This window comes from Bos javanicus, chromosome 2 (assembly GCF_032452875.1).
Source record: "Bos javanicus breed banteng chromosome 2, ARS-OSU_banteng_1.0, whole genome shotgun sequence".
In the NCBI taxonomy this organism is placed as follows: domain Eukaryota; kingdom Metazoa; phylum Chordata; class Mammalia; order Artiodactyla; family Bovidae; genus Bos; species Bos javanicus.
This window is the reverse complement of record NC_083869.1, coordinates 117,658,874-117,673,554: the sequence shown is the minus strand read 5'-3', so window position 1 is coordinate 117,673,554 and position 14,681 is coordinate 117,658,874. Positions and strand designations below refer to the sequence as shown.

Here is a 14,681-nt window from a genome sequence, read left to right as displayed (position 1 = left end):
TCTTTTCAAATTGGAGCTTCCTACAGATATATGTCTATGAATGGGCTGGCTGGATCATATGGCAACTGTAGTTTTAGTTTTTTGAGGAACCTCCATACTGTTTTCCATAGTGGCTACATCAATGTACATTCCTACCAACAGTGTAGAAGGGTTCCCTTTTCTCCATGCTCTCTAGCATTTGTTATTTGTAGGCTTTTTAATGGTGGCCATTCTGACTGGTGTGAGGTGGTACCTTACTGTAATTTTGATTTGCATTTCCCTAATAATTAACAATGTTGAACATATTTTCATGTGCCTATTGGCCATCTGTAAATAGATGCCTTTCTCTGGAGAAGTATCTAGGTAGAAGACAGTTCCAGAAAAGGAGTTTTCCTAATTACAAGGCTGCTTTTCTAATAGTCCTTGATGAGCTTTCCTCAGCATGCAACTATTAATAGTCTCTACAAACACACACAAAACAAAAAAAAAAAAACCAAAACTCACAACATCACTAGAAAAACAGGAATCAATTACTGCTAGAATGTAGAGGGAACTTCCATTTGCCACAAGGAGGTGTGAGATGATAGCAATAGAAGGCAGACAATTTATCTTTAACTTAAATAGAAAAAGCTGCTGCTCTTATTTCTGTTGTTCTGGTTCCTAAGATATAATTGAAGAGTGTATCCTTTAAACTAAAGAGGACTTGATTTTGTAGTTTATAAGGATTTGTCACATTCCCTCAACAACAACAAATTCAACTAACAAAAGAAACACACCTACATAAAATCTGGTTGTTTTGGTTGAGCTTAAGGTCATGTTTGACTGTTTGATTTCTTGATTGGTTGCTGAAATCAGAGTTCCATCCACTCCTGATTTAGCCCCTTGTGACAAAGGGCATCCTTTTATGGTAAGGGCTTCCCTGGTGGCTCAGATGGTAAAGAAATCGCCTGCAATGCAGGAGACCAGGGTTCTATCCCTGGGTTGGGAAGATCCCCTGGAGAAGGGAATGGCTATCCACTCCAGTATTCTGGCCTGGAAAATTCCATAAACTCTATAGTCCATGGGGTCGCAAAGAGTCAGACTTGACTCTCTGAGTGAATTTCACTTTCACTTTCACTTTCACTTTTATGGTGTAAACTATGATCTCACCAGGCAAGGGACAGTTTTTCTTAGAAAAGGGGTCTATGGGGATAGGGCCTGTTAGGTGAAAGTCACAGAAATAAAAGTAGAATGCAGTCATAAAATACAAGTGGAATAAAAATACAAGAAGAATTCAGCCATAAAACAGTTTGACTTAAGGACCTCTGTGGACTTTTCTTCTAGGAATATAAGGAGTCAGTAGTAGGGAATTTAAACATTCAGTTCATATACTGATAGGTTAGAGATAAAAAGTTGATTTTTAAAAATAGAAGCTAAGATGTGTATGTGTGGTCAGTCATGTTCAACTCTTTGTGATGCCATGGACTATATACCCATCAGGCTCCTCTGTCCACAGAATTTTCCAGGCAAAAATACTGGAGTGGCTGCTCTTTCTACTCCAAGAAGCTAAAATGGCATTTGATAAAATTTGATTGTCATTCCAAGTGTTCTACTTAGTGTTCTACTTACAGTGAATTCTGTAAATTTCCCTTTGAAATCAAAATTATTCTGGATCTGCACCAATGTAGCCATGAGGACTAGAGAAGGCAACATGATTATGATTTGCAAATGTTCTTCCTGGAGTAACAGGCAAATTTGGCCTTGGAATACAGAATGAAGCAGGGCAGAGACTAATAGAGTTTTGCCAAGAAAATGCACTGGTCATAACAATCACCCTCTTCCAACAACACAAGAGAAGACTCTATACATGGACATCACCAGATGGTCAACACTGAAATCAGATTGATTATATTCTTTGCAGCCAAAAATGGAGAAGCTCTATACAGTCAACAAAAACAAGACCAGGAGCTGACTGTGGCTCAGACCATGAACTCTTTATTGCCAAATTCAGACTGAAATTGAAGAAAGTAGAGAAAACCACTAGACCATTCAGGTATGACCTAAATCAAATCCCTTATGATTATACAGTGGAAGTGAGAAATAGATTTAAGGGCCTAGATCTGATAGATAGAGTGCCTGATGAACTATGGAATGAGGTTCGTGACATTGTACAGGAGACAGGGATCAAGACCATCCCCATGGAAAAGAAATGCAAAAAAGCAAAATGGCTGTCTGGGGAGGCCTTACAAATAACTGTGAAAACAAGAGAAGTGAAAAGCAAAGGAGAAAAGGAAAGATATAAGCATCTGAATGCAGAGTTCCAAAGAACAGCAAGAAGAGATAAGAAAGCCTTCTTCAGCGATCAATGCAAAGAAATAGAGGAAAACAACAGAATGGGAAAGACTAGGGATCTCTTCAACAAAATCAGAGATACCAAAGGAACATTTCATGCAAAGATGGGCTTGATAAAGGACAGAAATGGTATGGACCTAACAGAAGCAGAAGATATTAAGAAGAGATGGCAAGAATACACAGAAGAACTGTACAAAAAAGATCTTCACAACCCAGATAATCACGATGGTATGTGAAGTCAAGAGGGCCTTAGAAAGCATAACTACAAACAAAGCTAGTGGAGGTGATGGAATTCCAGTTGAGCTATTTCAAATCCTGAAAGATGATGCTGTGAAAGTGCTGCACTCAATATGCCAGCAAATTAGGAAAACTTAGCAGTAGCCACAGGACTGGAAAAGGTCAGTTTTCATTCCAATCCCAAAGAAAGGCAATGTCAAAGAATGCTCAAACTATCACACAATTGCACTCATCTCACACACTAGTAAAGTGATGCTCAAAATTCTCCAAGCCAGGCTTCAGCAATATGTGAACCGTGAACTTCCTGATGTCCAAGCTGGTTTTAGAAAAGGCAGAGGAACCAGAGATCAAATTGCCAACATTCGCTGGATCATGGAAAAAGCAAGAGAGTTCCAGAAAAGCATCTATTTCTGCTTTATTGACTATGCCAAAGCCTTTGACTCTGTGGATCACAATAAACTGTGGAAAATTCTGGAAGAGATGGGAATACCAGACCACCTGATCTGCCTCTTGAGAAATTTGAATGCAGGTCAGGAAGCAACAGTTAGAACTGGACATGGAGCAACAGACTGGTTCCAAATAGGAAAAGGAGTATGTCAAGGCTGTATATTGTCACCCTGTTTATTTAACTTATATGCAGAGTACATCATGAGAAACACTGGACTGGAAGAAGCACAAGTGGAATTAAGATTGCCGGGAGAAATATCAATAACCTCAGATATGCAGATGACACCACCCTTATGGCAGAAAGTGAAGAGGAACTCGAAAGCCTCTTGATCAAAGTGAAAGAGGAGAGTGAAAAAGTTGGCTTAAAGCTCAACATTCAGAAAACGAAGATCATGGCATCTGGTCCCACCACTTCATGGGAAATAGATGGGGAAACAGTGGAAACAGTGTCAGACTTTATTTTGGGGGGCTCCAAAATCACTGCAGATGGTGACTGCAGCCATGAAATTAAAAGACACTTACTCCTTGGAAGGAAAGTTATGACCAACATAGATAGCATATTCAAAAGCAGAGACATTACTTTGCCAACAAAGGTTCATCTAGTCAAGGCTATGGTTTTTCCTGTGGTCATGTATGGATGTGAGAGTTGGACTGTGAAGAAGGCTGAGTGCCGAAGAATTGATGCTTTTGAACTGTGGTGTTGGAGAAGACTCTTGAGAGTCCCTTGGACTGCAAGGAGATCCAACCAGTCCATTCTGAAGGAGATCAGCCCTGGGATTTCTTTGGAAGGAATGATGCCAAAGCTGAAAGTCCAGTACTTTGGCCACCTCATGTGAAGAGTTGACTCATTGGAAAAGACTCTGATGCTGGGAGGGAATGGGGGCAAGAGGAGAAGGGGATGACAGAGGATGAGATGGCTGGATGGCATCACTGACTCGATGGACGTGAGTCTGAGTGAACTCCAGGAGTTGGTGATGGACAGGGAGGCCTGGCGTGCTGCGATTCATGGGGTCGCAAAGAGTTGGATACGACTTAGTGACTGATCTGATCTGATCTGATCCCTTCTTTTGGGGAGGGAGGTTGTTTTATCTAGAAAACCCAAGAGAATCAACTGAAACTTTTGACCTGAATCAACTGAACCCTCTGATTCTGAGAGTCAAGGCAAAGACAGGCACTCACATTTATTCATCGGTGATAATCTCTAGCTGATATGATGGGAATTACAAGAAAAGGATGAGAAAAGAATCTCACTGGTAATAACTACAAAGAAACCTAAACATTCAGGAGTAAATTAATCAAGAGATGGACAAGAAAGAGAAAACTTGATTTAGAGACAAAAAGAGAAGAAAGAGAAAACTTTCTGTTTTTTAGGACAGAAAATGTGGTGTAGTGCTTGGTGGTGAGGTGGGTATTGGGTGAGATCCTGAGAGTCTCTATAAGATCAAGGGACCACCCCCTCCAACCCCCCCCACCCCCACCCCCTCCCTCTCCCCTCCCCCTCCCCACTCCACACCTAGGCCCCTCCTCCACTACAGAGGGAGGCGGGGCTGGAAGTGGCTGTGGGAGGGGCTTTGAAACACTTGCCTGATGTTGTGGGGCTTGGAGAAAGCTGGAAAAGGTGCTTTGGGCTGGGTTTATTTTTTTTTCAAACTTTGAACTTTTTATTTTGAATTGGGGTATAGCCAGTTAACAATGTTGTGGTAGTTTTAGGGGAACAGTGAAGGGCTTCAGCCATACATATATATGTATCCATTCTCCCCAATTTTGTTTTGATTTTTTTAAGCAGTAAACTTTATTTATACCATTCTCCTTTGCCTGCTCCCTTCTATTCTTCGTGAGAATCTGCAGTCCCATCTACATAGGCTTCGGACCCAGATCTGTGTCTGTTTTAGACACATCACCCTCAGGCCAGCATTAGGAAGAGAGCAGGAAGGCTCAGTTTATTGAGATTATACAACTGCCTCAGAAATGAAGCGTCCAATCAAATTCAGTTCTCTTGGGTACTTCCCCTTGGTTCAGTGCTTAAGGAGGGGGAACTAAGATTCCACAGGCAGCAGAGCAGCTAAGCCCACACACCCCCAGGAAAGACCCTGTGTGCTGCAAATAAGACCCAATACAGCCAAATAGATAAGTAAATAGATATTAAAATTCAGTTCGCTGGGTCTGAGTTACGGTCCTGTACTAGTATAACAAACCAAATGAAATGGTTCTTATAATTTTCCCTTACACTCAGTTCATCTACGGGGTTGTACATTGAAGCTAATTTCCAGGGTGATTTGGTAAATTCTCTCAGTGCTCCAGAACGGCGGGCATGGTAACACATTTGGTAATGATGTGTCTCACATGCTATCTGTGCTGAAGGCTTTTATTTGGAGTGACATCTCATTTAATGGCTGTAGCACAATATATCTGCTCTAGCAAAATTGTCATTTCCGTATCAGGTCAGCAAAACTTTATTTTTTTGCCTAAAATAATTACTATTTCCATTTCTGGTTTAGGAAGATTAAGAATCATTTGGGATACATATCAATGAAGAGACAGGTTTGAAATGGAACTGTAAAGGAATAGACTATTCCTCTGAAAGCTTTGATTTTAGTCAGATCATGGTATAAGTGATATGATAAAAATACTCAGTGTTGGTATAACTATAAAAATGAGAGGTATGTTTGAACTTTGAGTTTCACAGCTAACACACACATTTTAGAGGGCTCAGGTAAAATATAGTGTATGTTTGTGTTTTAGGCAACATTTTCCTGTAACTGTGATGATCAATACACGGGTACTTTCTGTGAAGAATTTGATGCCTGCCAGAAGAAACTCTGCCAGAACAATGCCAGCTGTGTTGATGCAAAGGAAAAGCAAGATGGTGGCAACTTCACCTGTGTCTGCCTTGCTGGTAAGGTTTCCATAGTTCAGAGTGATTGTGTGTCTCTCTGTAGAACAGACACTTATTAATTAACAATGGTCAGGCAATACATTGTCCAGCTGTTGGACAGGTGCCTCCCAGGTCTCATTTAGTTCCATCAGTCCAGCTTTATGTCATTGGGAATGGAGGAAGGAAGTTGCCTTGGGGATAAACATCGTGTCCCTTGGCTGTTTTTCTGACATTAGGATGCTTCTCTCTTAGCATCTACCATTTCTATTTTGGGACAATGATATTCCTGGTCGAATAGAGGCCTGGATATTTCAAAGACAATTCTTCAAATATGTTCTGAGTGTGGGCTGGCGCTGTGCTGGCTGATTTTGCTAAGTTCCTTAAGAAGAATTTAGGCTAAACTATGCAGGTGGGTAGGTAATGCCACCCAGTCCTCTCATTTGTTTAGTTTCCTGTTGTCCATGTATGTTTTAGTCCAAGTTCCTGGAACACCATCCTGCAGAATTGGGCAAGTCTTTAATACTCCCTGGTTAGTATGGGGGAGTCATCGACTCTGCATGAGACTTTCGCATCTCAGAACACAAAGTGTGACTCTTAAGAAAGTGCACTGGATGGTGTGTCCACAGACTTCTGTTCTCTTGCAGTCATCTTATTGACTTACTGCTCAGCCAAATCGGTTATAAACCCTGAAGGAGCAGGAAATGGCATTTTACCGGTGAACATTTTGATATCACTGTTTCTATGCAGCTTAAAAGCAAACACCACATTATTCTTTTTTTAGCATCAGTAATGTGTAAAACTGACATCATCTTCCCCTTTCCACCTCATCCTCTTGCCAATCTCTGCCACTGGGCAGGGATTCAGGGTGATGTAAGGGCTGGGGAAGGCAATGGCACCCCACTCCAGTGCTCTTGCCTGGAAAATCCCATGGATGGAGGAGCCTGGAAGGCTGCAGTGCATGGGGTCGCTAAGAGTCGGACACGACTGAGTGACTTCACTTTCACTTTTCACTTTCATGCATTGAAGAAGGAAATGGCAACCCACTCCAGTGTTCTTGCCTGGAGAATCCCAGGGACGGGGGAGCCTGGTGGGCTGCCGTCTATGGGGTCACACAGATTCAGACACGACTGAAGTGACTTAGCAGCAGCAGCAGCAGCAAGGGCTGGGGATGGAGAGACGGGTGGAGTGAAGTGGGAGTTAGGGTGATTAACTGCTCAGTGTAAGGTCTGTCAATGCAGAAATTCATAAACAAAGAAGTAAAAGTTCTTCACTCATCTATCCCAGCTTACACTTTATAAGGTCATAAGTGTAGGTTAATAGTTTGGTTTATGTTTTCCAGACCAGTGTGTGTGTGTGTGTGTATCTACGTATGAGTATGGGTATTTCCCTTGCAGATCAAATGATTGTCTTTCTGTATGTTAAAAAAGCGGTTATAATATACATCCTGCTCTACAGCTGACTTTTTTCAGTGTTTACCAGTCGATCATAAGTATACTTCCATGTCAGTATAGAGAGCTACCTTATTCATTTGAATAATTCCGTCACATGTTTCCTAACACTGTATGTCCAGGCCAAACTGCTGCCTATTTGCTGTCTCTGCGCGTATGTTCTAGGCCACCGTAAGCTCAGTCATTCCAAAGCTGAGCTCATCGTATCCCCAGCTCCACACAGCTCAGCTTCCGGTGTTCCATCTGTTTCTACGAGCCAGACCTCTACAAGTCACCCTGGGTACCCCCCCACCTCCTGCTCTTCCTGCCTCCGAGTGTTCTCCATCTTTCCCCCTAAAGACTTCTCAAATCACCCCCCTCTCTGCAGCCCCATCGCCACTGCTCCATTGCCACTGCCTTTGCCCCTTGTCTGTGTGACTGAGATAACCTCTCACATTATCTCTGTCTGCGCTTGTCCATGGAGCCAAAGCAACCATGCAGAAGTGAGCCCTGGTTCTCATTATGTCAGTTCCCTGACCCAGACTCCGTTCTCCTGGGTGATTATTTTCCACTGCATATCTGATCTGATGTTGTTGCTTTTGACTTAATCCCCTTCTTCCCGGGGCTCTTGGGATGAAGGCCAGAATCCTCCGCCTCATTCTTCTCTGTGATCTGTTGCTCACCCACCTTGCCAGCCCCATCTCGCTCCGCTGCTCCCCTTTCTCAGGGACCAGCCACCTTGGCTTTCATCTCCCTGGGTACTCGAGCTGCTGCAGGACCTCGTCCGCTTCTTTGTGCCTGGACAGCTCTCCCTGCTGCCTCCCTTTTGCCAGGTTTCTATTTTGGATCTCATTAAATACCCCCTTTCCTTAGGAAGTCTCACATGAATGCTTCAATCTAGGTCTCCTTCCCTTTTCCTCTTTTGTAGCTGGGTGTTCCTTTCCTTCACAGCCCTCCCCTGTTTGCAGTGGATGAGTGCACGTGTGATTCTTTGATTTCTGCCTGTCTCCCCACCTGAATCAATCCCATGAGTGCACAACCTGAATTATTTCTGTTCTACATCGTGTCCCACTGTGTCTGACGAGTCCTGAACGCTCAGACAATGTGTTGATGGGGTGAATTAATGAAAGGGTATGAACGTGGCCTGATGTTTTAAACCATTCCTCTATTGATGAGTCTTTAAGAGAGTTTGAATTTCTCTGTTATAAGTGATGCTAGGATGAATCAAAATCCTTCTGTACATAGTCTCAATCAGAACTGATAGGTGGAGCTTGTCACTGTTTGAACTGAAATGATTTCTGCTTGATGTTTTTTTTTTTTTTTTAATCCAAGTCTGTTCTCAGAGGAGACTTTTTATTTTCAAAGAATGCAGGTGCACAGAATTGGTATGACCATAATGCTGGGTTTGTGATACTCTCTCTTCTTATCCATAGCATACTTTTATCTATTTACTTAGCTATTTCAATATACAGTAATCAGTGTTGGAACCACCACTATAACCAGAAGTTAGACCTGATAACTAACTATATAGTCTCCTCACCAGCCCGTCTCTCAGTCTCTATTCCCCATCCAGTTAACCCTGAATCTTGAGTTGATCCTTCCTTTGTCTTCCTTTTTATATGATCTTAATATTTACATGGCTTCCGAGGTGGCACAGTGGTAAAAAATCCGCCTGCCAATGCAGGAGATATAGGAGACATGGGTTTGATCCCTGGACTGGAAAGATCCCCTGAAATAGGAAATGGCAACCCATTCCAGTGTTCTTGCCTGGAAAATCCCATGGACAGAGGAGCCTGGAGGGCTATGGTCCATGGGCTCACAAAGAGTTGGATACGACTGAGTATGCATGCTTGCATAAACATTTACATGTTTTACCAGTAAGCACATTCTCGTGTATTTTCTCTGGAATATGTGCCAGGGGTTGTTTGAGGTTGAACCTAGGAGTGGAATTACTGGAAAATACGCTTGATTAATTGTAGGAGATCGTGCCAGACTGTTTTCCAAAGTGGTGACACCCATATATACTCTCACGTGAAATGCATAAGTGCTCTTATGGATTCAGGTCCTCTACAGTACTGTGTAGGGTCAGAAGTTTTAATTTGTGCACAATGAATGGGTGTAGAAAAGGTGCTTCATTGTGGTTTCTGCACTTTGTGGTTTACTAACGATGCTGAGGTCCTCTTCCTGTGTTTATTACTTGTTTTCCTATCTCTCACTCAAATTTGTGTGTGTGTGTGTTTACTCTTCTTGTTGGCTTGCAAAAGTTGTTTCTTTTTTGTTCTCATCATTCATCAGTTGTATGGATTGCACATGTTTTCTCCAAGTTTGTAGTCTGTCTTTTCCCTCTGAGGGATTTTTAAAAATCATTGTTGTTGTTGTTCAGTTACTAAGTCATGTCCGATTCTTTGCTACCCCATGGACTGCAGCACGCCAGGCTCCCCTGTCCTTTGCTGTCTCCAGGAGTTTGCTCAAATTCATGTCCATTGACTTGGTGATGCTATCTAACCGTCACATTCTGTACCTCCCTCCTCCTTTTCAGCCTTTCCCAGCATTGGGATCTTTTCCAGTGAGTTGGCTCTTCCCATCAGATGGCCACAGTATTGGAGCTTCAGCTTTAGCATAGGTCCTTCCAATGAATATTCAGGGCTCAATTCCGTTAGGACTGACTGGTTTGATCTCCTTGCTGTCCAAGGGACTGTCAAGAGTCTTCTCCAGCACTACAATGCTAAAGCATCATTTCTTTGGCGCTCAGTCTTCTGCAGTGATTTTGGAGCCCAAGAAAATAAAGTCTGTCACTGTTTCCACTTTCTCCCCTTCTATTTGCCATGACGTGATGGGACCAGATGCCATAAACTTCATTTTTTGAATGTTGAGTTTTAAGCCAGCTTTTTCATTCTCCTCTTATACCCTCAACAAGAGGTTCTTTAGTTCTTAACTTTTTGCCATTAGAGTGGTATCATTTGCATATCTGAGATTGTTGATATTCCTCCTGGCAATCTTGATTCCAGCTTGTGCTTCATCTAGTCTGTATATAAGTTAAATAAGCAGGGTTACAATATACAGCCTTGATGTACTCCTTTCCCAATTTTGAACCAGTCCATTGGTCCATGTCTGGTTCTAACTAACTGTTGCTTCTTGACCTGCATACAGGTTTCTCAGGAGGCAGGTAAGGTGGTCTGGTAGTCCCATCTCGTGAAGAAATTTCCACAGTTTGTTGTGATCCACACAGTCAAAGGCTTTAGCATAGTCCATGAAGCAGAAGTAGATATTTTTCTGGAATTCTCTTGCTTTTTCTATGATCCAGCAGATGTTGTCAATTTGATCTCTGGTTCCTCTGCCTTTTCTAAACTCAGCTTGCATGTACTGCTGAAGCCTAGCTTGAAGGATTTTGAGCATGACCTTGTAAGCATGTGAGATGAGTGCAGTTGTACGGTAGTTTGAACATCCTTTGGCACTGCTCTTCTTTGGGATTGGAATGAAAACTGACCTTTTCCAGTCTGGTGGCCACTGCTGAGTTTTCCAAATTTGCTGGCTTATTGAGTGCAGCACTACCGCCTTGTCATGGTGAGGGGCTTGCAGAACTCAGTGTGTAGCCTGTGCAGGGCTACCCAAGTCGGACGGGTCATAGTGAAGAGTTCTGACAAAACGTGGTCCACTGGAGGAGGGGATGGCAAGCCACTCTAGTTTTTAAATTGAATTATAGTTTATTGACAATGTTGTATTAGTTTCCGGTGTATGGTATAGTGATTCAGTCATATATATATTCTTTTTATAAGTATATATATATTCTTTTTCAGATTCTTTTCTCTTATAGATTATTGTAAAATATTGAGCATAGTTCCCTGTGCTATACAGTAGGTCCTTGCAATTGTCTAGTTTTTATAAAGGAGTGTCTATATGTTAGAATCATAGTTTAAGCTACTTTAAATAATCTCCACTGGTGTTTACCTGGTGCTGATTTCTGAGGTTCTTGAATGGCATAGAATCTCTGCCATCTTCTACTTTATCCAGAGGTGGCTTCACATTGGCTTGGTCTCTCAGCCATCCTGCTTCTATCAGGGCCTCCCTGACTCCCAGCAACTCCTTCACTGGCCTTTCCCAGAGGTGGGTTCCAGTGGGATTCCTTCCCTCAGAGCCTCCATTCTTCCTCCTGCTCTAGAACATCCCAGCAGAGGTAGAAGGGATCTAGGAACTCTGGTACTTAACTCTGTCTTTGCTCAGCTGCTACCTGACTTGTTCCTGCAGTTCTCTTAGGCACGTTCCTACTTGATCAGTTCTCATTTCCTATGGGAACAACTGCTCTTCCGCCTTTTAGCATCTCCCTCTCCATGTGCTTTTTAAAAAATTTAATTTAATTTGGCCGGACCTTGGAGCATGTGGGATCTTAGTTCCCTGACCAGGGATCGAACCTGTGTCCCCTTTGGGAAGCATGGGATCTTAACCACTGGACCACCAGAAAACTCACTCTCCACTTCTTTCCACTATAGTACACACACACATGCAGACACACACAGATGTATGCACACACGAATAGCTAGTGTTTATTCAGTGTTACAGAGGAGCCTGACATGCTACAGTCCATGGGGTCACAAAGAGTCATACGTGACTTAGCAACTGAAAAACAGCAGCAGCAACACTCAGTGTTAACCGTATGCCAGGCTGTGCTAAGTGCTTTCCAGTGCTGCTCTTAGAACAATCTCTGGGTTAAATACTCAATTATACTGATTTCATAGGTGAGAAATCTAGGACATGGAGAATGTGGTAACTTGGTCAAGAATATTAGGGTGACATGGAACTGTACTGCAGGAACACACCAATTCCCAAATCTCCTGACGTCCAAGGAAAGCCTCATTTCCACCTTGTCATAGTCTGATGAAGGCATTTGGTCTCCAGGTGGCAACTCAGGGATCTGGAGGGTCTGTGTGATGTTCCTAGAGCGGTGCCTGGACGCGTCTTAGATCACTTCTGCTACCTGCCATTTGCCAGAATCTGGTCACTTGGTCCCTAGAGGCTCTGCCTGGAAGGGAGTCAGTGTGGTGAGCGTACCCGTGGTCTCTGCTGTGCTGGGTACACGTGCCAGTAACTCTTGCACTGGGATTTGAACCCAGGTCCTCTGTGTCCCAAGCCCACGTTCTTGATCACGTTACCACACTCTTTTCCTGTGTGTGCAGCCGCACGGTGAGCTGAGAATTTTCCTGGTACAAACATGTGATTCAAGACCACGTCATGCTTCCAACTTTCTCCTATCAAGTAGGGCTCTTCTGAAGAACAGAAACATTAGGCCATTTTGTCCCCAGAGGTGGGGCTGGATGCTTGAAATGAGGCATTTTCTACTCAGTTTAGTTCCAAATGTCCTTGAAAAACTCATGCTTCCACAGGAGAGTTCTATTTCCTTTGTGAAAAAAACTATTTACAGGTTAATTAACATCAATTAATTGACCTCTGAAGCTCCAGCTCTGTGCCTAAGAACCTTCCAACAGTAGGAAGTCTTTTTCCTTTTGAAAATTTATCCCGCTGTGCTTTCATTTTCGCAAGTCTGATCATGAGGCATGGTTTTGTTTGATGAACGAATTAATTCAAGCCAGGTTCTTGTCAGCAGAGAACAGGAGTTTCAGAAAGTCTCTTCACAGAGACGTTGTCTTGATGCCATACTCGTTTCTCTTGGGAGCGTTTCTCGGTAAGTAAAAATATTATTTTTAGCAAAGAAGCTTTTGCTGCAGTTTTGATAATATTTTGCTATTTTGCTTTAATTTTTACATCAAGCCAGTACAGAGGATTTTAGCATCATCGGTAATCCAGAGATGTTCGAATATGGTGGATTGGATGTTGAGTCAATTAAGTAATAAACTCTGCTGTAGTTTTCATTTTGGCTTTTGTGCCCATTTCTTGGAAACAGGAGTTAATTTTATTAAATAGTGAAACACTGATAAATAGGTTATACATAGGTGTACAATATAAGATGAATTATAGATTATGGTCAATAAAATTTCTATTTGGCGGGGAAATTTTTATCAAGGGTGATTGATGATATTTTTCTGGAAACATTTTGGCAATATTTTCAAAAGGAAGAGGATTGTCAGTAGTACCAAATACTGCAGGAGGAGCTAAGGGAAGGTTATTGACTGTGGTAACAGGTTTGTCCAAGCCATTGGTGGCCTCCTGTTTACACTGAGGTGATAAGGGCACCTCGGAAGCTTTGAGGGCTCCCTGAAAGACAACATCCAGGGACAGAGGCAAGGAAGTGTACCTGGAAGATACCAAACACGCCGAAGGGCAACCCGTTTGTGGAGATAGTCACAGCCACTCAGTTTTTATGTGGCCTAGAAGCTTCCTTGGTGGCTCAGATGGTAAAGAATCTGCCTGCCAATGTAGGAGACACAGGTTCCATTCCTGGTCAGGGAAGATCCCACACGCAGCAGAGCCTCTAAGCCCAGGCACCACAACTATTGAGCCTGTGCTCAGTCCGCATGCCCAGGAGCCTGTGCCCAGAACAGGTGAAGCCAGCTCAGTGAGAAGCGTGTGCCTCACAACTGGAGAGTGGCCCCTGCTCGCCACAACTAGAGAAGAGCCCGTGAAACCATGGAGACCCAGCACAGCCAAATATAAGTAAATAAAATTATTTTAAAAAATATGAGAACACAAGCTCCAATTCTGTTGACATGTCTGACACATAATAGGTGCTTAATAAAGACTTGTTGAATCAACGAATGAATAGAATGAGATGGAATTCCACCCAGGGCACCTACATATGTATTGAGGGCTGGGTCCCCTTACTTCTCCTCTCTTTACACATATTATATTTTTTCCTTCCACATCAGACTGTGGCTGGCCTGGGGGTGGTGCTGATCTATGATATGACTCATTTCTCCATCCCGGGTTGGTGTGATGCCCTGTGCTTTGCTCGTAGTAGACACAGAATTTAACTTCTTTAATCAGAATGTATTTTATAATTCTGAGAAGGTGATTTTTTCCTCCGAAGAGCTATTCCTTTTTTTCTGAAAAGAATGGCTGTGATGCACCACTACCACGATATTGGAAGTGTTGTACAAAGTCCGTCTCAACATCAGTGCGCTTCATTGTTTTGCCTAATTGATGATTTCAGCCTATTTTAAAAACTCATCATTTCTGGGGCGAGGGGAACTTGGCGTGTGTTGCCATCCCAGCTTCACTCTTTTAAACACCGAGGTGCCTTTGAGTGGGGGTTTGGAGTGGGTCACCTCCTCTTGGAGAAAAATCCTGAATGGAATTTGCTGGGTCCCTACACCTACTCTCGCTCAGCTTGAGCACTGAGTTCTTGAGCAGATGAGCGCAGGTTGTAAGAGGTGGGTTAGTTCAGTTTCAGGATGCAAGGGGCCTTGCAAGGAGCCTCGGAACCCACCTTGCTT

The 14,681-nt window shown here is 42.9% G+C and overlaps 1 protein-coding gene across 1 annotated transcript in view; it reads left to right on the top strand.

Annotated features, from left to right (window-relative positions):
* DNER (delta/notch like EGF repeat containing) overlaps window positions 1-14,681 on the top strand; it is a 390,362-nt gene that overhangs the window by 228,643 nt on the left and 147,038 nt on the right. The window contains exon 6 of the mRNA XM_061387371.1: window positions 5,737-5,890. Within this exon, the coding sequence (XP_061243355.1) occupies window positions 5,737-5,890 (154 nt within the window). The remainder of the gene's footprint in view (window positions 1-5,736; window positions 5,891-14,681) is intronic.